General features: G+C 36.0%; 1 protein-coding gene across 5 annotated transcripts in view; it reads right to left on the reverse strand.

Moving 5' to 3' along the window:
• EXOC2 (exocyst complex component 2) overlaps positions 1–26819 on the reverse strand; it is a 279908-nt gene that overhangs the window by 11668 nt on the left and 241421 nt on the right. For 4 of the 5 annotated variants that reach the window (XM_059179098.1, XM_059179097.1, XM_059179100.1 and 1 more), the window contains 2 exons: positions 14112–14167; positions 11435–11557 (listed from right to left, as the gene is read on the reverse strand). In XM_059179098.1, the coding sequence (XP_059035081.1) occupies positions 11435–11557; positions 14112–14167 (179 nt within the window). The remainder of the gene's footprint in view (positions 1–11434; positions 11558–14111; positions 14168–26819) is intronic. The other variant, XM_059179101.1, reaches the window with a different exon arrangement.

Below are 26819 nucleotides of genomic sequence, written 5' to 3' on the forward strand. Positions count from 1 at the left end.
CAGATACAGAAAACAAACCTTCTTGCAACGATGGCGAGATTACGGAAAGCAGCAGAGAGGTTCTTCAAAAAGTTAAAAATAGAACTCCCCTATGATCCAGTAATTGCACTATTAGGTATTTACCAAAGAATACAAAGATACTAATAAAAGGATAAGTGTACCCCTATGTTTTTGTGGCATTATTTTAAAAATAGCCAAATTATAGAAGTAGCCAAAGTGTCCACCAATTGACGACAGATAAAAAAGATGTCACACACACACACACACACACTGGAGTATTATTCAGTCATAAAAATGAATGATATCTTGCCATCTGCAATGACATAGGTAGAGCTAGAGAGTATAACACAAAGTGAAATAAGTCAGAGAAAGACAAATGCCATAGGATTTCAATCATATGTGGAATTTAAGAAACAAACAAAGGAGCAAAGAAAATAAAAGAGGAAAAAAAAAAAAAACCAAGAAATAGACTCTTATGTAGAGAGAACAGACTGTTGGTTACCAGAGGGGAGGAGGTGAGGGAAGTTTAAATAGGTGATGGGGATTAAAGAGTGCACTTGTGATCATAAGCAGTGGGCTTTTGTATGGAAGTGCTGAATCACTGCATTGTACATCTGAAACCAATGTAACACTGCATGTTACTATACTGGAATTAAAATAAAAACTTAAAAGCAACAAAAGAAAAAAACTGATAAATTAGACTTCATCAAAATTAAAAACTTTGTATGTGCTGTCACCTATAGCTTCATAAAAGTAAAAAACAACCCAAAGAATGAGATACCACTTCACACACACTAAAATGGCTAGTATCAGTAAGACAGATAGTAACAAGTATTGGTGAGGATGTGGAGAAACTGGAATTTTTATATATGGCTATATATATATAGAAAGTAAAATGGAACAGTCAGTTTAATATCAGTCTGGCACTTCATCAAAACATTAAGCATGGAAATTTGAGTTGGGTGCTTTCGATGAGGGTGATACAACACCCCATTAAGAACTTGCTCACCCGGATGCCTGGGTGGCTCAGTTGGTTAAGCAGGTGTCTTCAGCTCAGGTCATGATCCCAGCGTCCTGGGATCGAGTCCCACATCGGGCTCCTTGCTCAGCAGGGAGTCTGCTTCTCCCTCTGCCTCTGCCTGCCATTCTGTCTGCCTGCGCTCGCTCTCTCCCTCTCTCTCTGAGATAAATAGATAAAATCTTTAAAAAAAAAAAAAAAAAAAAGAACTTGCTCACCAACCCAAGGAAGAGATCAGGAAAGATTTGTGCTGGACAGATTCTTTGAATACAGGCTGGGCTGAACAGGTATTCCTTTTAGTGGTCACCCTGTTGCAGCTAATCAGTAACCAAGGGCCATGTGACTATTGCTCACAGAAACCCAAATAGGCAGGTGATGCTGTGGTGACTTCCGATAGCTCAGAAGTGTTCCAGGGTGCACCTTGCCTAGATCGCAATTGATATATTCAGCTATACATCCCCTCAACCACCTCTCACCAAAGTGACTAGGGGGAGGAACACCCAACAGAGGAAAAATTCAGAGACTGTGCCCTCTCCCTCAGAACTACTGGATATGGACATAAACAGTATGTCGGAAAGTGAATTCAGGGTAAGAATTATCCAGGCAATGGCTAGGTTGGAGAAAACCATTAGTGACAACATAGAAACTCTCAGGGAAGAAGTGAAAACCACCCAGGAAGAAGTTAAAAATGCTACCAAATGAGATCCAATCTAATATAATCTAACTTCTCTAACAGCTAGGGTAACCAAGGCAGAAGACAGAATTAGTGATCTAGAGGACAAACTGATAGAGAAAAAGGATCAGAAGGAGGCGAAACGATGAAAACAGAATTAGGGAAATAAATGATGCCACAAAACATTCCAACATCAGAATTATTGGGATCCCTGAGGGGGTGGAGAAAGAAAGAAGACTAGAACATAGAGTTGAACAAATTCTTGATAAAAATTTTCCCAAACTGGGGAATGGAACCAGCATTCGTGTCCTAGAGTTTCACAGAAAGATCACCCCAAGATCAATGAATCTAGAAAACCTCAAGGCACTTGACTGTGACACTGATGAGTCATAATTTTAGAAAAGAGCTCCTGAGGGCAGCTAGAGGGAAGAGATTCCTTATGTACAGAGGAAGATCCAACAGAATAACATCACACCTGTCCACAGAAATCACGCAAGGCAGATAGGGCTAGCAAGACATATTCAGGGCACTAAATGAGAAGAATATGCAGCCAAGAATACTTTATCCAGCAAGGCAGACACTCAAAATGGATAGTGAGGTAAAGAGCTACCAAGACCAGCAAGGTTCAAAAGAGTATGTGACCACCAAGCCAGCAATACAAGAAATATCATGGGGGGGGGGGTGTTTCTATAAATGAAGAAAGAACCCAAGAGTGACATAGAACAGAAATTTATGGAGAAAATCTATATAAACAAGGACTTCACAGGCAACATGATGTCAGTAAAAATGTATCTTTCAATAATCACTCTCTTAATGCTCCCATAAAAATGACACAGGGTTGCAGATTGGATAAAACGACAGGACCCATCTATACACTGTCTACACAAACCCATTTGGAACCTAAAGATACATCCAGACTGAAAGTAAAGGGATAGAGAAGCATCTTTCATGCCAATGGGTCTCAAAAGAAAGCTGGGGTAGTGATTTTTATATCAGATAAATTAGATTTTAAACTAAAGACTGTAGTCAGAGATACAGAAGGACACTACATCATTCTTAAAGGGTCTATCCACTAAGAAGATCCAACAATTGTAAATATTTATGCCCCCAATGCGGGAGCAGCGAACTACATAAGACAACTGTCAAGATAAAGAGTCATACTGATATGAACACATTTAATAGCAGAGGATCCTGTTACTCTCAGTAATAGATGATCCAAGTAGAAAATCAATAAGAAACAAGGGCACTGAAAGACACATTGGACCAGATGGACCGCATAGATACATACAGAACATTCCACCCTAAAGCAACAGAATACTCATTCTTCTCAAGTGCACATGGAACTTTCTCCAGAATAGACCACATACTGGGTCACAAATCAGGACTCAACCGATGCAAAAGATTGATATTATTCCCTGCATATTCCTGAGAACTGGAACTCAACCACAAGAAAAAGTTTGGAAGGAATTCAAACACCTGGAGGCTAAGGACCACCTTGCTTAAGAATGCTTGGATTAATCAGGAAATCAAAGAAGAACTTAAAAAATTCATAGAAACCAGTTGAGAATGAAGACACTTCGGTCCAAAACCTATGGGATATGGCAAAGGCGGTCCTAAGGGGGAAATACATAGCCATCCAAGCCTCCCTCAAAAAAAATGGAAAAATCCAGAATACACCAGCTCTCCTTATACCTTAAAGATCTGGAAAATCAACAACAAATTAGGCCAACCCAATGCACGAGAAGGAAAATAAGATTAGAGCAGAGATCAATTAGATAGAAACTAGAGATACAACAGAACACATAACCGAAACTAGAAGCTGGTTTTTTAAAAGAATCAGTAAGACTGATAAACCACTGGCAAAACTAATCCAAAAGAAAAGACAGAAGACCAAAATTAGTTGAAATTATGAATGAAAATGGAGAGATCAAGATTAATACCAAGGAAATAGAAACAATCATCGGAAATTATTATCAGCAGCTATTTGCCAAGAAATTCAGCAACCTAAATGAAATGGATGCATTCCTGGAAACTTATGAACTTCCAAAACTCTATCAGGAAGAAAATGACAACCTGAATAGACCAATATCTAGTAATGAGATTGAAGCAGTGATCAAAAATCTCCCAAAAAAAACAAAGCTCAGGACCTGATGGATTCTCTGGGGAATTCAACCAAACATTCAAAGAAGAAATAATACCTATTCTCCTAAAGCTGTTTCAAAAAACTGAAGCAGAAGGAAAACTTCCAGACTCTTTTTAGGAAGCCAGCATTACCCTGAATTCCCAAACCAGACAAGGACCCTATCAAAAAGGAGAATTTCAGAGCAATATCCCTGATGAATATGGATGCCAAGATTCTCAACAAGATCCTAGCTAATAGGAGCCAACAGGACATCAAAAAGATTATCCACCATGACCAAGTGGGATTTATCCATGGGATGCAGGGGTGGTTCAACATTCGCAAATCAAGCGATGTGACGAAACAAATCAGTAAGAGGTAAGAGAAGACCCATATGGTCCTCTCAATTGATGAAGAAAAAGCATTTGACAAGATACAGCATCTGTTCCTGATTAAAACCCTTCAAATACATAGGGATAGAGGGAACATTCTTCAACTTCATAAAATCTACCTATGAAAAACCCACAGTGAGTATCATCCTCAATGGGGAAAAGCTGACAGCCTTCCCTTTGAGATCAGGAACTCAAGGATGTTCACGCTCACCACTGTAGTTCAACATAGTACTAGAAGTCCTAGCAACAGCAATCAGACAACGAAAAGAAATGAAAGGTATGCAAATTGGCAAAGAAGAAGTCAAACTCTCTTTGCAGATGACATGATACTTTATATGGAAAACCAGAAGACTCCACCCCCAAATGACTAGAACTCATACAGCAATTCAGTAATGTGGCAGGAAATAAAATCAATGTACAGAAATCAGTTGTATTCTTATGCACTAACAATGAAAATATAGAAATGGAAATTAGAGAATTGATCCCATTTACTATAGCACCAAGAACACAAGATACCTGGATCTGTACTTGAGAAACTACAGAACACTCATGAAAGAAATTGAAGAAGACACAAAAAGATGCCATGCTCATAGATTGGAAGAATAAACATTGTTAAAATGTCTATACTGCCTAGAGTAATCTATAATTTCAATGCCATCTCGATCAAAATTCCACTGGCATTTTTCAAAGACCTGGAACAAACAATCCTAAAATTTGTATGGAACCAGAAGAGACTCCAAATTGTTAAGGAAATGTTGAAAAAGAAAAACAAAACTAGGGGCATCATGTTGTCTGATTTCAAGCTTTACTACAAAGCTGTGATCACCACGACAGCATGGTACTGGCACAAAAAGAGACACACAGACCAGTGGAACAGAGTAGAGAGCCCAGATATGGACCCTCAACTTATGGCCAAATAATCTTCAACAAAGCAGGAAAAAATATTCAGTGGAAAAATCTCTTCAATAAATGGTGGTGGGAAAATTGGACAGCTATGTGTAGAAGAATGAAACTCAAACATTCTCTTACATCATATACAAAGATAAACTTGAAATGGATAAAAGACCTCAATGTGAGGCAGGAATCTACCAAAATCCTAGAGGAGAACATAGGCAGTAACCTCTTCGACACCGGCCACAGCAAATTCTTTCAAGACATATCTCCAAAGGCAAAGGAAAACAAAAGCAAAAATGAATATTTGGGACTTCATCAAGATGAAAAGTTCCTGCACAGCAAAGCAAACAGTCAACAAACAATAAGGCAACCCATGGAGTGGGAGAAGATATTCACAAATGACACTACAGACAAAGGGCTGATATCCAAGATCTAAAAAGAACTCCTCAAACATCCAAAAACAGATAATCATATCAAAAAATGGGCAGAAGACATGAACAGACACTCATCCAAAGAAGAGATACAAAGACATACAAATGGCTAGCAGACACATAAAAAATATTCATTATCGTTAGCCATCAGGGAGATTCAAATCCAAACCACAATGGAATACCACCTTACACCAGTTAGAATGGCCAAAATTAACAAGATAATAAACAGGAAGTGTTGGAGAGGATGTGGAGATTCCTTAAGAAATTAGAAACAGAGCTAATGTATGACCCTGCTATTGCACCACTGGGTGTTAACCCCTAAGATACAGATGTAGTGAAAATAAGGGCCATCTGTATCCCAATGTTCATAGCACCAATGGCCACAGTCACCGAACTGTGGAAAAAAACCAAGATGCCCTTCAACAGATGAATGGATAAAGAAGATATGGTCCAGATATACAATGGAGTATTATGCCTCCATCAGAAAGGATGAATACCCAACTTTTTATCATAATGGATGGGACTGGAAGAGATTATGCTGAGTGAAATAAGTTAAGCAGAGAAAGTCAATTATCATATGGCTTCACTTACTTGTGGAGCATAAGGAATAACACGGAGGACATTGGGAGATGGAGAGGAGAAGTGATTTGGGGGAAATCAGAGTGAGAGACAAACCATGACAGACTATGGGTTCTGAGAAACAAACTGAGGATTTGGGAGGGGAGGAAGGTGGGAGGTTGGGTGAGCCTGGTGGTGGGTATTATGGAGGGCATGTATTGCATGAAGCACTGGGTGTGGTGCATAAGCAATGAATTTTGGAACACTGAAAAAAATAAAATTAAATTAAATCAGGAAAAAAAAAGATTAGACAATGGGTAGCCATTTGATCTAGGAATTCCCCTTTTAGTACATACCCAAGAGAAATTAAAACATATAAAAATTTTTATGTGAATGGTCTTATTAGGTAAAAAGTAGAAATGACATGAATGTCCACCAAATGAGAAGCAGATAAAGAAACTGTGGTATATTTATACAATGAAATATTACCCAGTCATCAAAAGAAATATTACCCAATCATCAAAAGAAAAAAAAGAAGAAAATACAATGAAATATTACCCAGTCATCAAAAGAAATATTACCCAATCATCAAAAGAAAAAAAAAAAAAAGAAAATACAATGTAATATTACCTAATCATCAAAAGAAATCATCAAAGGAATGTACCGGTACATGCTACAACCTATATGAACCTTGAAAATATTATGCTAATAAGTAAAAGCAGCCAGTCACAAAAACCCATATCCATTTTTTCCAGTTATATGAAAGTTTTGGAATAGGCAAATCATAGGGACAGAAAAGTCATGAAGGGGCATCTGGGTGGCTCAGTCAGTTAAGCACCTGACTTCTGTTCAGGTCATGATCTCAGGGGCCTGGCATGGAGTTTGGCACTGGGCTTCAGGCTTCAGGCTCAGCTCTCCCTTTCCCTCTGCCCCTTCCCCTGCTCATGCTTTTTCTTTTTCTCTCTCTCAGATAAATAAAATATTTAAAAGGAAGGAAGGAAGGGAGGAAAGGAGAGAGAGATTAAGGGAGAAAGAAAAGAAAAAAGAAAAGAAAAGAAGAAAAAAGAAAAGAAAAAAATGAAAAAAAGTCATAAAGACAGAAAGCAGAATACTGCTTGTTTGTGTCTGGGAAGGGAGGTTAGAAGGACAATGGAGAGTGGCTGTTAATGGGACCAAGGTTTCTTCTTAAGGTACAATATTCTAAAGGTGACTGTGTTGATGACTGCACAACTCTTGTCAGCATAGTAAAAACAACAACAACATTGAACTGTGTACACTTTTTACCTTATAGTCAACACTCTATGGTGGATAAGTTACAGCTGCATAAAACTTTTAAGAATAAAAAAAGGTAACCTAAAGCTTAAACTTCTTGCAAGCTTGAAAAAGTGAGACTTTACATACAGATCAATTGTCTTCAGAGCTTCTGAATGAATGAGGAAACCCACAGCATACATTCTCTACCTTTGAACTGGTATACCCACCATATGTGTGCTGCTCAGGAGATTATTCAAAGAGACAACATTTCTTCTCCATGAATGCATAAAACATTAAACAATGGCAGGTGTTTTAAATAAGAGTTAATTAGAAATTCTATAACCAATACAGTGAAACTTTTTCTGTTTGGAAAGCAGTTGTTTCGTTTCATTTTTCAGTGCCTTAGAAGCATAAAAAATAGTGTGTAAGTAAAAGCATATACATGGCAGTTTGTCTCTATTATTTATACTGTAGTATATATAGAAATAGATCTACACAGAGAGTATCAAAAAAGAAAGAGTAAGGTAGAAGTTTCCTTTTTTTAAAAGATTTTATTTATTTGACAGAGAGAGACACATGAGCGAGCAGGAGTGGGGGTGGGAGAGGGAGAAGCAGGCTTCCTGCTGTGCAGGGAGCCCAATGTGAGGCTTGATCCCAGGACCCTGGGATCATGACCTGAGTGGAAGGCAGACACTTAATGACTGAGCCACTCAGATACCCCTAGGTAGAACTTCTAGTTGAATGCTATAGAAAGATTACATCACTGTAAAACTAATCTTCGTGCCCAAATTTTATTCAAAGTAATAGGTGTTTTAATTAATCTATGACTTATGTCAACTATAAAAGCTGTCGTTATTTATAAAATACACATAGAATTGTACACCAGAAAATGTCATGTTAAAATATGAGCTAAAATCACCAAACTATCATCGCACTCCTCTCTAAACTGGCTCTCAGGAAGGCTCTGAAGATTGGTGCACTGGCCCTTTTGTTTTTTTTCTTCAAGATTTTATATAGTTTATTTGTCAGAGAGAAAGAGAGCACAAGCAGGGGGAGAGGCAGACAGGGAGAAGCAGGCTCCCCGCTGAGCAAGGAGCTGGATATATAGGACTCGATCCCAGAACCCTGGGATCATGACCTGAGCTGAAGACTGATGTTTAAACCGACTGAGCCACCCAGGTGTCCCAACGCACTGGCTCTTATGTGAGTAATTATTGCAGGTTAACCTGTAATACCTCTAAGTTATTTGCTCAAAAGAAAATAGCCTAACAGCGATTCTCAATGGGAGAGGCTAAAATGGGGTGGGCGTTAGATATATCTGAACTTTTCCAAAATAGAAACGACTGTCCAAGTCCTAGGAGGCCAATAGTCTCATGGACACGTATATACAAAGAAGTTCTCCAGCTAAATCTGATATCTCTTCCCAGCCCTTCCCTGCTAGCTTTGAGAGAATTTGGCCATTAGGCTCCTCCCTATTTAATCTCAAACATTCAGAGAAAAACACTATCCTGAGACGTTTTCCTTCATAGATAGTTTTATCTGTTCGAGAATTTCATGTAAGTGAAAACCATACAGTATGTGAGCTTTTGTGTAAACCTTCCTTAACTCAGCTGAATGCTCCTGAGATTAATCCAGGTGGTACCAGTAATCTGTCCTCTTTAATGCTGAATTATATTTGGTTACATGAACATGTCACAGTTTATTCTACTGATCAATTCCTGGGCTGTTTCCAACTTTTGGTCATTATGTTTTTAGTCCTCTTGGTTAAATACCTAGGATTGGAATGGCTGGGTCATACAGTATTTTTAGGTGTTTTTAGTTTTGTTTTGTTTTGTTGCAAGGGCTTTTCTTGTCACTGTACTATTTTACACTTTCAGCAATGCGCAAGACCTCTAGTGTTTTTTTTTTTTTTTTTTTAATTTTAGTTTTTCAGTGTTCCAAGACTCATTGTTTATGTACCACACATACATGCCCTCCTTAATTCCTACCACCAGGCTCACCCAACCCCCCCAACCCCTCTCCTCTAAAACCCTGTTTGTTTCTCAGAGTCCACAGTCTCTCATGGTTCATCTCCCCCTCCGGTTTTCCCCCAATTCACTTTTCCTTTCCTTCTCCTAGTGTCCTCCATGTTATTCCTTATGTTCCACAAGTAAGTAAAACCATATGATAATTGACTTTCTCTGCTTGACTCATTTCATTCAGCATAATCTCCTCAAAAAATTGAGATAGAGCTACGCTATGACCCTGCAATTGCACTACTGGGTATTTACACCTAAGACCTCTAGTTTCTTTTCAGTCTTGCCAACACTTGGTATTTAAGCTTTTAATTTTCTTCATTCTGGTAGATGTGCAATGGCATATTATTATAGTGTTAATTTTCATTTCTCTGATAACAAATGATGCTGACCATGCTTTCATGTACTGATTAGCCATTCTGACTCTTCTGGAAATCAAATTACATGTATGCTAGACTTTTTGACATTGTCCCAGGTCTCTGAAGTTCTATTTATTTTTTTCCCAGTGTTTCTTTCCTCTCTTCTTCATATTGGGTAACTTCTGTTGATTTACAAGTTCAATGACTTTCTCTTTTATCCTGCCTAATCTGCTTTTATTCACATCTAGTAGACTTCAAAAAATTCATATATTGTATTTTTCCATTCCAGAATTTCCATTTAGTTCCCTTTTTTTGGTTTTTCTGCTGAGATTTCCTAACTATTCATTCATTATGAGCATGAACAGTCTCTTTTTTAACATCACTGAATGCAGTTGCTTTAAAGCCCTTGTCTTCAAAATCCAACATCTGTGTCACCTCAAGATTGGTCTCAGTTGATTTTTTTTTTTTAATTGAGAGTGGGTCATATTTTCCCATTTTATTTTGTTTGTGCACTTTATGTAAGTTTGGATTCTTTCTTGGACACTGTAAGTATTATGTATGAAGACTCTGGATTTTATAATATGCCCCTGAAAAAGACTGATCTTTGTTTTTTTGTTTTTTTTGTTTTTTTTTTAGCAAGGAATTATCTTATTTGGCCTCAAATGGAAAACTCTTGGCTGTTGGGCAGCACTTCAATTCTTACTTCTTTTCTTCTAGCCTAACTGATCTGGTTGAAGTAGAATTTGACCACCCATGTGGAGTTCAGGGGTCACTGGTGATTTAGGCAGTATATACACAAAATTTGTTGCTTTTGCTTTCTGATCTCTGGAACACCTTGCTTTCCTATAATTGTGATTCTTCCTCAAGCCAAAAAGATAGCAGGTTTTGTGAAGTTGTAGTCATCCCTTGGCCTTCCTTCAGGCTAAAAGATGTAAAAAGTGAAAAATTCCTCAAGTGCCATTTCTTCAAAATCACTCACTAATGGTCATTCTCCAGTATCTTTAGGTTTTTGTTTTTATACTTTTTATTTTTCTACAGTATTCAAGATTATAGTTGTTATCGGTAGGAAGATGGCCTGAGAGAAACTTCCTCAGCCACTATAGCAAAACTGTCAGTACTTTTAAAAAATACATTTGCAATGCTCTAGGATCACTGCAGTTCACAGGTACCAGGTAAATCTGCCATATTGGTGCATATCCTGGATGCTTTCAATTTGGTTATATACATACTAAGAAGTATCTGGTTTATAGAAGTTACATTTGTTATTATAATTATGTAATTTTAATAACTATAACATAAACCAATGGATTATGAGTACAAAGGGACTGTTGTCATTTCTATGAAAACTGCCCTGATTGGTTTCAAACCAATTTTTAAGATTTATTAAGTTGCTAAAAATTTCCTGTTGAAACTGAATTTAGTGAAGACAGTGATAAACTTAAAAAAAAAAAATCACAAACTTTAGAAGGAATCTGCATTCAGATAATTTCACAAGAGTCATTAAGGTCTTGCTCTATTCTAAAGAAACAGACACTCTAAAACTTTTAGACAATGAATGGGGTATGGCTTATATAAAAGATATGATGACAGATGATAAATCAGCAGATACATAAAAAACAACCTCCAAACCTGTCTGTATATCATAAGATTGATGACTAAAAATATATTTGTATGTTTTAAATGAAATAAAAGTTCAACATGGAACTGAATTATTTTGGTACCTGTAATGCTCCATTTTTGCTAAAGGATGAAACACACTGCATTAGTCGACTCAGCTCTTCGGAAACTGCTTCGACCACCTTGGATAGAACTCGAGGTACCAATTCTTTGGAAATAGTGAACACCTGATGGAAGGGTTTAAGGTAAGAAGAAATAGTGCATTACGGGAACATTTCCTAACTTGAATTTGTTAAAAACAAAGAAATGCACAAAACAAAATAACTCAAAGGTCTTCTAAGTCATATTTTTAAAGGATCATAATTATGAATGAAAGGAAGATATACTTAAGTTGTATTAAGTGATTCATGCCCAAACTAATCCTCTTAAAATATATTGGCAAATATAATTCTGAAAGGTATTGTTGATGTTGACAAAGTAAAAATAGTTTCAAAGATTTCTTCTTCTTGCCTTTTTCACAAAATGAAACATTATTTCTAAAGAGAAAACTGTAGAAATAAAAATATACTGTGTCAGTTTTTTACCACATTTAAAAGAAAAACATACTGGGCCAGACTCTTAGATTAAAACATCATATCATATTGGGCACTTTATTGTGTACTGGACAACAAAAGTTCCCAATTGGGGACAATTAAGTCCCCAATTTTACTATTTGCTGAATTTAATATGTATTTCCTTTCATTTGACATAAAATATTTTCAAAATTTGAATTTTGGTATATTCAGGCTAAGAGTTATTATATTTGAAAATGTGGTAAAACATTTTACTATGCTGATTTATAAATTTGTCAGGTTAAGATCAGGTAGGAAATACTAAATAATAAACATTATGAATGAAATTCTACCTTCAGTCACTGAGATAAATTAAAAGTTTATCTTAAACTAATTTAAAAAATTAATATTGGAAAACCTAATACAAATCATGGTTACTGATAGTGAACATTAATAATAGCTGCTTCTTTGAGAATTACCATGATCACTAAAAATGCCTACATATTTTGCAATTCTTCTGACTACCACCTGTTCATCTACCACAGAAATGCTTTCACTGACCGATGATTTAATTTTATAATCTAATTTTACTGGAAGCTAACATAATAAGAAAGCATTTGTAGATCTTTGGAAAATCATGATAAAATAATTTTAAAATGTATGTGATAAATTCTTGCTAGAGTTCAATCATATATAAACTTTATAGAGGAATGTATGTTTTTCTTTATTAAGAAATGAAAACTATAGGGGCACCTGGGTTGCTCAGTCATTAAGCATGGGCCTTTGCTTCAGGTCATGATCCCCGGGTCCTGGGATGGAGCCCCACATTTAGGCTCTCTGCTCAGTGAGAAGCCTGCTTCTCCCTCTCCTACTCCCCTTTCTTGTATTCCCTCTCTTGCCATCTCTCTCTGTCAAATAAATAAAATCTTTTTTAAAAAAATGGAAACTGTAACATACTATATTTCTCTTTCTGCTTGAGTTACTTCAAACCTAGAGACAAATTTAGGAAGCATTCTCTTGTTTCCTTTGGTTACTCTTTTGTTTTAGCCTGCATTATCCATTTTTCCAGTTTACCTCGATAACCTCTGATAATTTTGGATGAAGACAGTGGTATAAACTAAATACACTTATATCAGATATATACAGCTTAAAAGGCACTCAAGCAACAGTAGAAATTATCTAATGATAACCTCTTTGCTGGGCCCCATTTTATCTGGTCATCCATCAGTCTATGAGCTATAACAACTCTGAAAGTACTGGCAAAGCAGTGAGTAATGGATTGTGAAATTATAGAATAGGTAGTCATAGGGGTGATAATGGTGATAGCTATGCCTCTTTTGATGTTCCTTAGAAGAGTCCTTCTAAGAAGGATGTTAACAAAGGAGGTTAATGTGAAGTTTAAGATGATAATGCTTTAAGTGAGGACAACTTTTAGCAAGAACCAGAGGCATCAACATCTACATGTACCTAAGTCAGTTACTGATAGGAAACCATGCACCTGCTTCCTAACCTCAGTGTGCCCTTTCAGCCTATCTTTCTAACAAGTCTAGTTTTTTGGAATCCCAGCCACTATGTAAGAGCACATTGCTACACAAATAAGACAACAGTGCTTATTTGTCTCCTAGTTAAAAAGAGGTTAATGAATTTTCCAAGACAAGGGATTTAACGTACCTTTCATCTTTTCAATCTCTCTTCTCCTTACCTTTTGAACACTAATGAATTTAGTTTTTTTTTTAATATAATTTTTTATTTTTTATAAACATATATTTTTATCCCCAGGGGTACAGGTCTGTGAATCACCAGGTTTACACACTTCACAGCACTCACCAAAACACATACCCTCCCCAATGTCCATAATACCACCCCCTTCTCCCAAACCCCCTCCCCCCAGCAACCCTCAGTTTGTTTTGTGAGATTAAGAGTCACTTATGGTTTGTCTCCCTCCCAATCCCATCTTCTTTCATTTATGGGGGGCTTAAGTGGGTACGAGAAGAATAAATGAATTTAGTTTTAAACACACACAATTTCAGAAAAAAAACTCTCAGAGTTAAAAAGCACACATGTGTTGAGTGTGATTGTGTGTGCATGTATGAAAGTAGAGTTGTGTTTTATTTATACTCAATATATATTCTGAAGGGAAAAAAAGACTACCATATAAACCATCAAATTTGCCTCTTTTTCTTTTTTTCCAGTTATCCATATTTCTCAGGAACACCTAATGATAGCTTACCTCTGCATGCACAGCAATTATATTCACCAATGCTTCTTTTAAATAGTTTCTGACACCTGAAATCAAAATGAGGGAGGGAAAAAAGGCATTTAATGGAAACAAGCTACCCATCTCCCTTGATGGCATTACTGTGCACTATATGTACTACTGCTTTAGAATTTTCTAAGGAGAAACAGAAAGTAACACTACCACTGTCTAGTTCCTTTTGAGGACCAAATGGTAAAAGGACTATTTTCATACAGGTTAAAAAAAAAAAAAAGTTAAATTAGGCATTTTCTTTCATTGTTTTTCCACTTCTGTCATTATTTTTCTGAAACTGACGTTCAGTCTCTTTCAAAATTGAAATTTAAAACTATCCTTCAGTTTCTTCATATCTTTGTGTGTGTATATGCACACACACATTTACATTAGCAGACCCCCCCTAAAAGACAGAAGATATTTGACAAAGCTTATAAAAGCTAAATTATCTATTATAATATCTTATTTCCAAAGGTAAAAGTTAAGTCATACAGAATGACCATTTTTTAAAAGATTTTATTTATTTATTTGGTAGAGAGAGAGAGATCACAAGTAGGCAGAGCAGCACACAGAAAGAGGGGGAGGGGAAGCAGGCTCCCTGATAAGCAGAGAGCCTGATGTGGGGCTCCATCCCAGGACCCTCAGATCATTACCTGAGCCTAAGGCAGGGTCTTAAACCACTGAACCCCCCAGGCACCCCCAGAATGACCATTTTGCTCTTAAAAAATTACTTCTGGGAGAAATTTTTGACAAAGTCACAATCTGATTCTGTAAAGCAAGTTAAAAACTGGACACAATACAAGATTTCAGGATAGTACAGATGTAACAAATACAGACAGTAACAAATACTACTTCACTCAAAAGAAGGTACTCAAAAGCAGGTGTGCAGAAGATTTAACAGTATAGGAGTCTTAAGTCAGATTATCTTGGATCAAACCCCAGCTTCATCAGCTACAAACTATGACTTCTGGCAAGAAGACTGAGAGCCCAGTTTTCTCTTCTATCAGAATATAAGAACAGTATCTATCTTGTAGGTTTACAGTGAGGATTATAGGAGATAATGCATGTGATTAGTCCTGGTATCCACAGGCTCAGTAAGAACTTTTATTACTATAATTTTGTAGGAAAAAAAAAGTAAAACAAAATGCTACTTTACTGTAACTCTAAAGAAATTACATTTACTTGGAGTGGAATATTATTACTTCAGAATGCCTTCTAGAATTAATTGCAAATACTGAGAAATCTTTTCCTATAGAACAGAGAAAAGTTTCCTGTATTGTAAAATCATGGATGTTAACAGTAAAAATATTAAGGAGAATCTTTTTCTATAATGTCATCTAAGCTACTGATTATTTAGAAAAGTTGAGATTAAAGGCCAAGAACTATAATCAGCTTTCTGAATTGGCATTTTCAGATTCTAAATATATAAAAAGCTTTCGGTTCTGTCATATGCGATGGTACATAAATAGGTACACTATTTTTCTTTTGAGGCGCCAATTTATATATATGTTAGGATACAAGGTTCAAGTGTTATTAATTCTGCTTTTCTGGTGGAAAAATGAGAAAACTGTTGAAGAGCAAAAAATATTCAGAAGTTAGTTGAAGTCAACTAATTGAAAGGTACAAGTTTTATCTAGGAGGTAGGAAATATATCAGGAAAAATATCAGGAGCCTATTGTAAGTGAAAGTGAAATAGACTACCTTGTGCTTAAGACTAGAAAAGCTTTCTTCCTCTAAGGGGAAAGTCATACCACATAGTTGTTCCTTTGGATTGTTCACATGTTATATATAGTTAGGGCAACAGGGAGATCTGGCTGTGACATCTGTTTCTGGTGACTATGGTCATCCAAGTCAAAAGGTCTCCTCTTGTCCCTTGTTCTCCAGGGACACTCTTAGGTGAGTAGAGGAAAGCACAGAAGGGTTCTCCAGTTCAAGAGTTCATAACCACCGTTCTCAGGTCAAGAATTTTTAAATCGCAATACGTGAAAGACTAGCTCATACGTACATACATACTTATATGCATATATACATAACCATGTATACAGTTACTAAAAATATAAGCACAATCTTAAGCCAGTGATGATGTAAGGAACTTAAGAGTGAGAAATTCAATAGTCTCAGCTGTTCGTGAAAACCAGGGTTCTGTCAATGCTACTATCTGAACAAATGTCAGAAGTTTGGGTGCTAGCAATGTTCTAGCAATGATGATTAGAAATGTCAGGGCAGTTTTTAACTTCTAAGATTCTTCAATGTAAAAGACAAGAGTGGGGCCAGAGTGCTGACTAAAAAGCAGAAAATTAAAGTTAGAATAAAGCAAGCCAGTGTCACATGCTAGCAACTCAACTCCCACTCTGACCGTGATAGGAAAAACATTTCCTGGCAAGAACCCATCAGACTGAGCATTACTAATAAAACACCCTGTAAAAGAGATAAATCTAAATTACTCAATATAATTCTAAAGGCAAAGCTATGAATAGTAAGAATAAAAACTAAGATACTTTCAGCCATTAGAACTATATTGCTGTTGATAAATAATATGAAAACAAAAACAAGCTTCCTGTTTTAGGTTGACCACAGGTTTCACAAGGATAATATGTTAGAGGGAACACACAGCCTCAACCTGAACAAACTGAGGAAAAAAAAAAATTCTATCTCTTGGAGACTTAATTTTATGACTAGGACAAAATGAAATAATTGTACCCCCACTCCAAAAAAGCCCCAACAACCACTTTAAGAGATTAAGTGGTAATGTTGGAAAAAAAGAAGAAAAAAAATTGTGGCCCTAGGAATGAACAGAAAGAGAGCTCTCAGTCAAGCCACACATCAGGTCAGTATGGGTTCAAAAAGACAGCATTAAATTGAACATGTCTGAAAAATGCATGCTTAGTTTGAGATGGAGATTTGTGAAATATTATTACAACCTTCCAAAGCAAAGTATATGCTGGTGTTAATAACTTAAAAAAATTTTTTTAAATAAAAATAAATCATTGATTGCCTCTCTACAAAAATCCATTATGTTAAATACAGAGAGAATTATTTTTATTGCATATTGGGCTGAAATTGTTATTAGTTCTAAGGGAATGGCTAAAGTTCTCATTAATTCATTTAACATCGATTTGTTGAGATTCTACTCCATGGTGGACCCTGAAAGGCTCACATCAGAGGTAATGAGACAATAGGTCTCTCAAGTAGAGCATGTGTATATCCTCAGTATGTATTAAGACCTCAAAGTTTTAGTTACTAAATTTTATCCTAATGTATTGGTATTCACATGTGTGTATAAGTCGCATGTAGCAAATATGTGGAATGAAAGGGTTTTATATTGTGAGAAAAAAATCTTTGTAATACAATTTATACTAATTTGTAAAACATTTACTTACAATTTCTATTTTTCTTAAGTTCTTGAAAGGTTAAAGATTAGTACTGGGGAAGTGTGGAGGAAGGGCACTGGACTTAGAGACTAGACAGCATCAGTGTCTAGGGACTGAGGTCTGAAGGTTCACAAACATCAAACAGATAAGATCTTTGTGGTCTTCCTAGTTAAGAATTTCAATTCCTTTCTCTTTACTCCACTCTATAGCCTGTTATCAGCCGAATGAGAAACAAAACCAGTATCACACCCTCCACACTAGCCTATCCTCCCTAGCACCTATCCTACTCACTCAGGTATCTACACTGAGACTTTCAGATGTGTTTCTAAAAAAATAAACACAGATTAACCCCCTGGGTTTAAGTGCCTGGTAAGTTTTCTGTTTAAAAATATTGCTCCAAACCCAGCTATAAGAGATTGTCAGTTCTTTTAAAAATATGTACCCCCCCAAAACCTATAGCATCCTGGTAGGATGCATGAGCATGCCTTGCTTGCTTATGTGGTACTGGTGTCAAAGGACTCCATCAAAACACAGCTGATAGAAGGTAGCAATCTTCTTTTCGGTGGTTAGAGTGACAAATCTGCTCTTTACTGACCTGGAAGAGGAAAGTACAAGGCAATCATGCCAAAAGGACAGAAATTCAATTACTCAGAGCTGAAAGAAACAGAATTAGGTTTTGTAAAATGTAAAGTTGGGTCTTCCCTGTGATTTCACTGACAGCTGAGCTAACTTGCTTGAATGGAATGGGTTAGATTTGGAAAGCAAGCAAGAGGTAGTAAGAATGCCAAGAAGGATCCCATAGCTCTAAGGATCTCCCATAGCTGTACATAAATTTTGTTATTAAAGTGCCTGAGGTCTTAAAGTGGATGGCAGAGTTTAAAGGGACCATGATCCATGGGGGCAGGACCAGGATTTGATTTTTGGTTATGGTACTATTTTCAAAAGGTCTATGATGACTATGACAAAGGGATGATTTTGTAGTTAAATTTGGTAGTGTGTTTTCTTCTCACTATACATTATTCTAGTTTTAATATTATTAACATTAATGGTTGATGAAGACTTTTAAGTTCATTGAGGTGATAGAAAAAACACTCAATGTAAAGCCAGAACACTTGGGATCAAAGTTCTGGCTTACCTATATACTAATGATATGGCCCAGTTCACCTTTTAGACAGCAGCTTAGTTTACAAAATGTAGAGATTACAATGCCCGTTTTGCTATCCAAACTATAAAAATGATATATATTTATCTTCTTATTGTTTAAATATTTGTTGTGCATCAATTATGTGCTAGGCACTGCCAGGTGATGGTATAAAAAAGTGAGCAAAACAGATATGGCCCCACCCTAAGCGAGCTTATGTGGTAGAGGACATGTTGTAGATTACAAAGCAGTACACATATTTAAGGTACTTTTTAAAAAGAAAGACATAAATAGTTGGGTAAAATGTATGATAACTAGAAGAAGGGAGCCAATTTCTCGTTCTGAAACACATGATTTAGAAGTTTGGATACTATAATCCATCATGTAACCCCCTGGCTACAGCTTAATTGTAGGCAAAGTTCTTTTGAGTGGCACTAGCAATCTCTGAACAGCTAAATGTGTGTATTAGAACATGACAGCAGCAGACAGCCCAGATACAATATCAAATGTTACTGGGCTGTGCAATAACTGCAGATTGGTCTTTGACTATATACTTATTTTTCTAGTTTACATAAAGTTCTCTAGAAATTGGAATATAGTGGAACTGTTTTTGTCATACTTTGCCTTGGTTTGGAAAGAATGGCTGAACGTAACATACCAGCAATGGTTAGGGAAGAACTGACTTCTACGGGGACACCTGAGTAATGGCCTGGGTAAATCAGAATTACACAATTGAACAGAAGGCAGATGCAGGTGCTGACCTCAAATACTCACATTACTTACTAAGCTGTCACCTTGCGGAAAGTTTCTGAACATCTCTAATGTGTAGCTTTCTCATTTATCAAACAGAGATACCATTTAATAAATGAAATAATGCTTCTAAGAGGCTAACAGTATATCTGTTGGGGAGCAGGCAGTCAGCAAATGGGAGGAAGTATTACTGGTTATGACCAGCTGACTCTCCCTTGTATTTCAGAGGTGATACACTTAGATCACCTCTCATGTCCTCTCAGCACCAACTCCCTCTTCCCCCACTGTAGCAGCTTTCCATTGATTTACATGACTACTTAATTGATATCTACCCTGCTAGATTGTTAACTCACAGGCATAGGAACTGTCCTCCATTTACCACATCTTTGTATCCTCACTACCCATTACTGTGGCTGGTCTGAGGCACAAGTTCAAAAATATTTATGAATGAAGAAAGAAGGCAAACATCATGTATGTCTTACTCACTAATAAGTTCCCTTAACCCTCTTAAATAAAGTGATAAAGGAATGAATGAGTCAACAAATACATCAGAGAAAAATTTTAATGCATGTAGGATTCTATAATATGAATTTTATACTTGAGCCATCATCCACTAAAAATGTAAATGCCTCAGTTTATGTGTAAAGGAGATACTCTCTGCTAAAGCATATATCTTACTTTTCACAGGATTCAAGAAAACAAAAACAGTCCTTTTGAAATAATTCTGTAGGATCCATTTGAAAAATATAATTTGAATCATTAAGTATAACAGAATGGAATACTGCTGAGTCTAAATATATTTTTTCCAAATATGCTTTGTTTTTCTGGCTATATGCTTAATTAGCAAATAGCTTATGTCAAACAATAAACCTTTACATTATTGAATGCTCATTATGTGCTACTCAGGAAGAAGCCCAGACACATTAGAACATAATGAACACTTAGTAAATGTGTTAGGAAACCAGGGTTTTAGCCTTAGCTCCAACATTAAGTGGGCCATAAATACCACATTTACAGTACTACTAGGAAATGAGCTGTCCATGTGAACAGTGCACACAGAAAAAATAAGGCAAATGACTTATTTCTTGGAGTTACAAATGTTACATTTTTATGATGTAGTAGTAAGTATTGTTTTTAAAAAGGTTCCTCTTAGATAAACCCCCACAACTTTCCAAAGGAATGAGAACAACTTCTAAGTATTTACTATATGTATCTCCTCTACTTTCTGAATATAAAATTAGAATGTGTCATGATATTTGACAAAAAAGTGTCCCCACCCACACGGTATCAATCTAAACTATCACTTAGCAATTAATCTAGCAGCCCAGTTTGGAAATTCCCCATGGAGAAAACAAAGCATCTCTACTCTGAGCAAGAACCTGTAGGCTCCTTCTTGCAGGGTGGGCTTCCTGTAACTGGGCCTGGACCACATACCATCTTCTCCAATAATGAAGGTTTTTATTTTCATACATGAAAGTGGATAAGAAGTACTTTTTTTTCTTGCCATATTTGTCAGTTTCTTCTTTTAATCACATAAAGGGAACAATTGGTTTTGGAATAGGCACACTACTAAAAATATTTTTGAGTGCCTATTACTATTACAGGCCAGACTCTCTTCCAGGTGCTGGGATTATAGTAGTGACCAAACAAAACAAAACCAACCACCCAACCAAACAAACAAAAAACAAATTCATAAGAAATAAAGCTCTCCTCTTCACAGGACATACATTGCACATGGGAGAGAGCTTTACATTGTTTCTAAAACAGCACAAGAAAGCAACTGTATAAAAGAAAACTGTTTGCCAAACACTAAAACCCAAATTGGTAAACAGGGCTCTGTTTGATGAAATCCTCAGGACCATTTATGAGAAAATGGTCCCCTGACACGTCGAAAGGGTCTTACTATTATTTTTGTGCCGATCTCATGGAATAATACCTAGCAATAAGCTATAATAGATAATGTATGGATATATATAGAATGAATTGGATTTACAACTTAGCTGGAAAATCAGCTAATTCGCTGGAGCTTCAAATTTTCTTTGAAATATGGGAAAATGTTTTATATATTAAAAAGTATTATGTGAGCAGATTTGATTTTTCTTATAATTAATAATTCTGGCTGAGGCACCTGGGTGGCTCATCTGCCTTCAACTCAGGTCATGGATCTCAGGGTCTTGGGATGGAGCCTCACATCGGGCTCTCTGCTCAGCAGGGAGCCTACTCCCAACCCCCCTCACCCCCGTCTCTCTGCCTCCTGCTCTGCCGACTTATGATCTCTCTCTCTCTGTCAAATAAATAAATAAAATCTTTAAAAAATAATAATAATTTTGGAAAAACTACTAGGCAGACTTCTCTAAAGAATGTCTATATTAAAAAACATAATAGTAAACATTTTGGATTGATCGACCTTTCTTCTTGATTTTTTTATTCTGAAAAAAAAAATCAAATACTAATTGAAAAGAATTAAAACACAGAAGTATATGTTTTCATAATAACAAAAGTCCAATAAGCTCTTTCATCCTTCTCTCTAGTTTGGTATGTATTCTTCCAAATCTCTTTTAATGAATATAAACTTTTCTCCCGCAAAAATGAGATTACACTACACATTTCTTCTTGAAACTTGCTTACTTTATTTTGTAATAAATCACAAACATTCTTTCATGCCAGTGTATACATATCTACCTTATTATTTTCAGTGGATGCTGGGTATTTTATGCAATGGATGTGCCACAATTTATTTATTCTATATTTATTCTAATTTATTAATTTTATTCTGTTCATAATTTATTCTCCTATTAGACAATTTCATTGACTTTCAGTACATATTACTAATAATGCTACAATGAATATTAATCTTTGTATTCTCATAGAATAATTTATGTAAGATATTTTCCTAGCAATGGGATTGCCTGAGTCAAAGGTTTTTAGTTTTGATCACTTCTGCCAAGCTGTCATTCAAAGCCATACAAAATTATAACTCTGCTTTTATATACCATTTTATTTTCTTCACTTGGATTCCCAAATTATTTAATAACTATAACTATAATATATGCTCCTTCTCAATTATGATAATGACAAAACCTTCCGCTAGAACACTAAAATAAAATTTTAACCAAACACAAAGATCAAAGGAAATTTACTAAAATTTACACAAGACTTATACTCAATCTAACTATATTAAGACTGTCTAAAAAGGAGCTAGAGAGGAAAGAGCACTGTGCAATTAATTAAAGAAAGCAATGCTGTACTATTTGAACATATACCAAGAATGCAAATTTTTCCATGAAGCATTTCCTGTCACAATTGGACAGACAACTCCTTTAAACACAGACTGATTTCAAGGTACTCTGCCTAATGTTGTTTTGAAACATGATATTCTTCAGTCAATACTATAAGAAATCAAACTTTGGAAACTTTGGAGATACTACCTACTTTATAAACCACATTTCCTGTTTTTAACCCCTATGCCCTAAATCAGTTTTCAGTCCTAGTCTACAGACAAAAATAGATCGAAAAATACTATAAATATCCCACAATGTACTTTTTTTTGGGTCAAACTGAAACACTACATGAAAGAACTTTGGGGTATTTTTTTCTAAATAAATTATCTACTCAATTACCTCTGAAGGCACATTATTGAAATTACTGCCTATTAAAAAAAAGGTAACCAAAAACTATCAATATTGGCAGACAAACAGAAAGGCCTAAATATCTTGCAACAAAATTAGCTTTTGTTGGAACAGAGGAAGGGTTTTAACTTTCAGGTCTTCATATTTTAGTTGGATCATTCCTAAATTGATCTCTTTTCCTAAACTGATAAATGTCTTTTGCCATATCAGAGATTTTTTAAATGAACACTTGAGAAGAGGATACCTTTCATATGTAGTATGTGAATGAATAATCTCAACCTTTACAGTTCTCTATTTTCTTTCTCAGGATATTTTTTTTTTCTGACTTTAATTAATATTATCTCCTAGCTTTTAAATATGAACAGGAAAACTCTGCCTTATGAAAACAGAAAATACTACCAGCTCTGAAAATAAGAATAAAATTATTTCATGGTTTGTGTTTTCCATTTGTAAGAAAGGATTTATATTCATAACAGTTTAGCATTTATATATATCACAAATAGCTTTCAAGACTTAAAAATGATCAAGGATATCACAACATATCCCATTTCAAAGTTAAAGTCTGGTTGGTAAAACAGATTATGAAGTATACTAACATAGAATATTAAAGCACACTGTACACATTTAGCATAGAATATCATTTCATCATTTGAACATGATATACTGAATTTCAGACATAAAGGTAGACATTTAATCAATTTAACATTAGCTGATAAATCAAACTCATTTGTTTCAATTTAGTCTTTTGTCAGAAAAAAAAATTTTCATTAGAAGGCAACTTCAATTAGCAAAATGAAAAAGACAAAAAAATAAAAGTCATTCTATCTACGCAAATGGATGCATTTTGTTTTACACTTGCAATGTTTTATTATATTTGTATATCACATTTCATAAACAGGTTTGTAGTAACTGTTCAATTTCAAAATAAGTTTTTTTTTTTAAATAAAATGCCACTGATTAAATAAAAATCAATAAATGCTCATGAGAGAAGCCAGGCACAAAGAGCCTGACTGTTTGAGTTAGAATACTGGCTTCCCTAGTTAGCTGTGTTGGTTTCTGTGATTTCACTGAACAAACACACAGAAAGTGCTCTACCACTGTCTGACCCATGATAGCTGGTACCATCCGTGTTATGGAGCAGCTATTGCATCCCTAAAACTGGAATCACCACTGTGGAGCACAGTAAAGAAATGATAAGATAAAGTCCCTATTCTCAACATATGGTTCCATATACAACTTAAGAAATAAAATCTGTCCCAACCATTAAACTAAAAAAAAAAAAAAAATAAAAAAGTGTTGAAATTAAAAACAGTAGCTAACTTGGATAAGAAATTTTTTTTTAAGATTTTATTTATTCATCTGACAGAGAGATCACAAGTAGGCAGAGAAGCAGGCAGAGAGAGAGGGGGGAAGCAGGCTCCCCGATGAGCAGACAGCCCAATGAGGGGCTTAATCCCATAACCCTGGGATCATGACCTGAGCTGAAGGCAGAGACTTTAACCCACTGAGCCACACAGGCGCCCAAGAAATTTTTTTTTAAATTGAAGTACAGTTGATAAAAAATGTTACATTAGTTTCAGGTGTACAACATAGTGATTTAACAATATGCTATGCTCATAAGTGTACTTACCATCTATTACCATACAACACTATCAAAATACCATTGACTACATTCCCCATGCTATACCTTTCATCCCTGTGACTTATTCACTCCATAACTGGAAGCCTGAGTCTCCTACTTCCCTTTACTCATTTTGACTATCCTCCGATCCCTCTCCCTTCTGGCAAACAAGTTTGTTCTTTTTATTTATAGGTTTGGTTCTGGTTGGTTTTTTTTAGATTTCACATACAGTATTTGTCTTTCTGTGTCTGACTTATTTTACTCAGCATGTATCCTTTAGGTCCATCTCACACCAGTCATCTGTCACCTCACACCAGTCAGAACAACTAGTAACAAAAGGACAAGAAATAACAAGTATTGCTGAGAATTTGAAGAAAAGGAAACCCTTGAACACTGTTAGTGGGAATGTAAATTGGTGCAATCACTGTGAAAACAGTATGGAAGTTTCTCAAAAAAATTAAAAATAGCGATAACATACAATCTAGTAATTCTACTACTGAGTATTTACCCAAGGAAAACAAAAACAGTAGATATATGCATCCCTATGTTTATTTATTTTTTTTTAAAGATTTTATTTATTTATTTGACAGAGATCACAAGTAGGCAGAGAGGCAGGCAGAGAGAGAGAGAGGAGGAAGCAGGCTCCCTGCTGAGCAGAGAGCCCGATGCGGGACTCGATCCCAGGACCCTGAGATCATGACCTGAGCCGAAGGCAGCGGCTTAACCCACTGAGCCACCCAGGCACCCATCCCTATGTTTATTTTAACATTATATACAGTAGTCAAGATATGGAAGCAAGCTAAATGTCCATCTACAGGTGAATGGATAAAGAAGATGTGGTGTGTACACAGACACAGACAGACAGACAGACACACACACAGACATACACACATGAATATTACTCCACCATTAAAAGAATGAAACTTTGCCATTTGTAATAAAATCTTGTAAATCTTTCAATAAGCATGTTTTAAGCCTAACTGTGACAATTAAAACTACTAAGCCCTGGGTATTTAACTGTTGGAAATGAAATTGAAGCAGCAGCATGGCAAGGTAGAAAGGGCTTGGATGGTGGCATCTGACTTAGACAAGCTGTTTTCATATATTAGCTATACTTCCATTGTCTGTAATACTGCTTTAAAAGCTTATTGTAAACACTACCAACTACAAAGGCACAGGAGCTCAACAGCAGCAAGGAGGAGGAGCCGTAGAGGTAGTAACAATGACTCATTTCATTGCCAGGATTTTGGTTCTTTTTAACAATATCTTCATTGCAATATTTGAATTATCAGTTATTTTTACTCTTGAAAAATGTTATTAATAATTATTCAGTTGTTTTTCCATCTTCACAATCAATGCTCGCTTTTATGACTCCACAAAACTTGTTGCTTATGGAAGTCTCTGGTACAGTTTTATCCAAAAACAATTGCAACAACCCCTATATTTTTCCTGATACTTTTATCACTCATTATTGTAACCTTTTAACTCTGCCCTACATGGACATGATCCAGTATGTCACTGTTTTATCAGGGAAAAAGGAAAACTGGATACACATACTGTCCTTTTGGCAAGCCACCACCTGTTTCTTCAGCTGGGGAAGGACTGTGAGACCAAAGCCTATGAGCCATCACTCGGGGAAAACAGCAGCTCTCCCTCTTCTGATCTTGTTAGGTACACCTCTGGCAAAAAAGGCACAAAGTGCTTTTTCTTTAACCCAATTATTTACAAAATATTGAGATATGCAAAATAATATAGTACTGTTATCCCTCTGGCCTGACCTATCTCCTGTACCTCAGATACTTCTCCAGTAAGAGTGATAAAGTCTGAATTTCTGAATTTGAAGACAGAGGAAAATCACTGAGGTCCTAATTCTAGAACCTTGAATAAGACTGATTCCTTTTCTGATTTTCCAAATTTTAAAAATCATCTGAATGGGGAAAATAAAATCTTACCCCAGTGGGGTCGTTGGCAGGATAAAATGTGATAATGTATGTAAAAATAAGTTAAACTGCAAAATGTTTTTATTTAAAGATAGACTTAGGGAGAGGCACCTAGGTAGCTCAGTTGGTTAAGCGTCTGCCTTTGGCTCAGGTTGTGGTCCCAGTGTCCAGGGACCAAGCCCCACATTGGGCTCCCTGCTCAGTGGAGAGTCTGCTTCTCCCTCTGCTGCTCCCCTTG

This window comes from Mustela lutreola, chromosome 6 (genome assembly GCF_030435805.1).
Source record: "Mustela lutreola isolate mMusLut2 chromosome 6, mMusLut2.pri, whole genome shotgun sequence".
Classification (NCBI taxonomy): Eukaryota; Metazoa; Chordata; class Mammalia; order Carnivora; family Mustelidae; genus Mustela; species Mustela lutreola.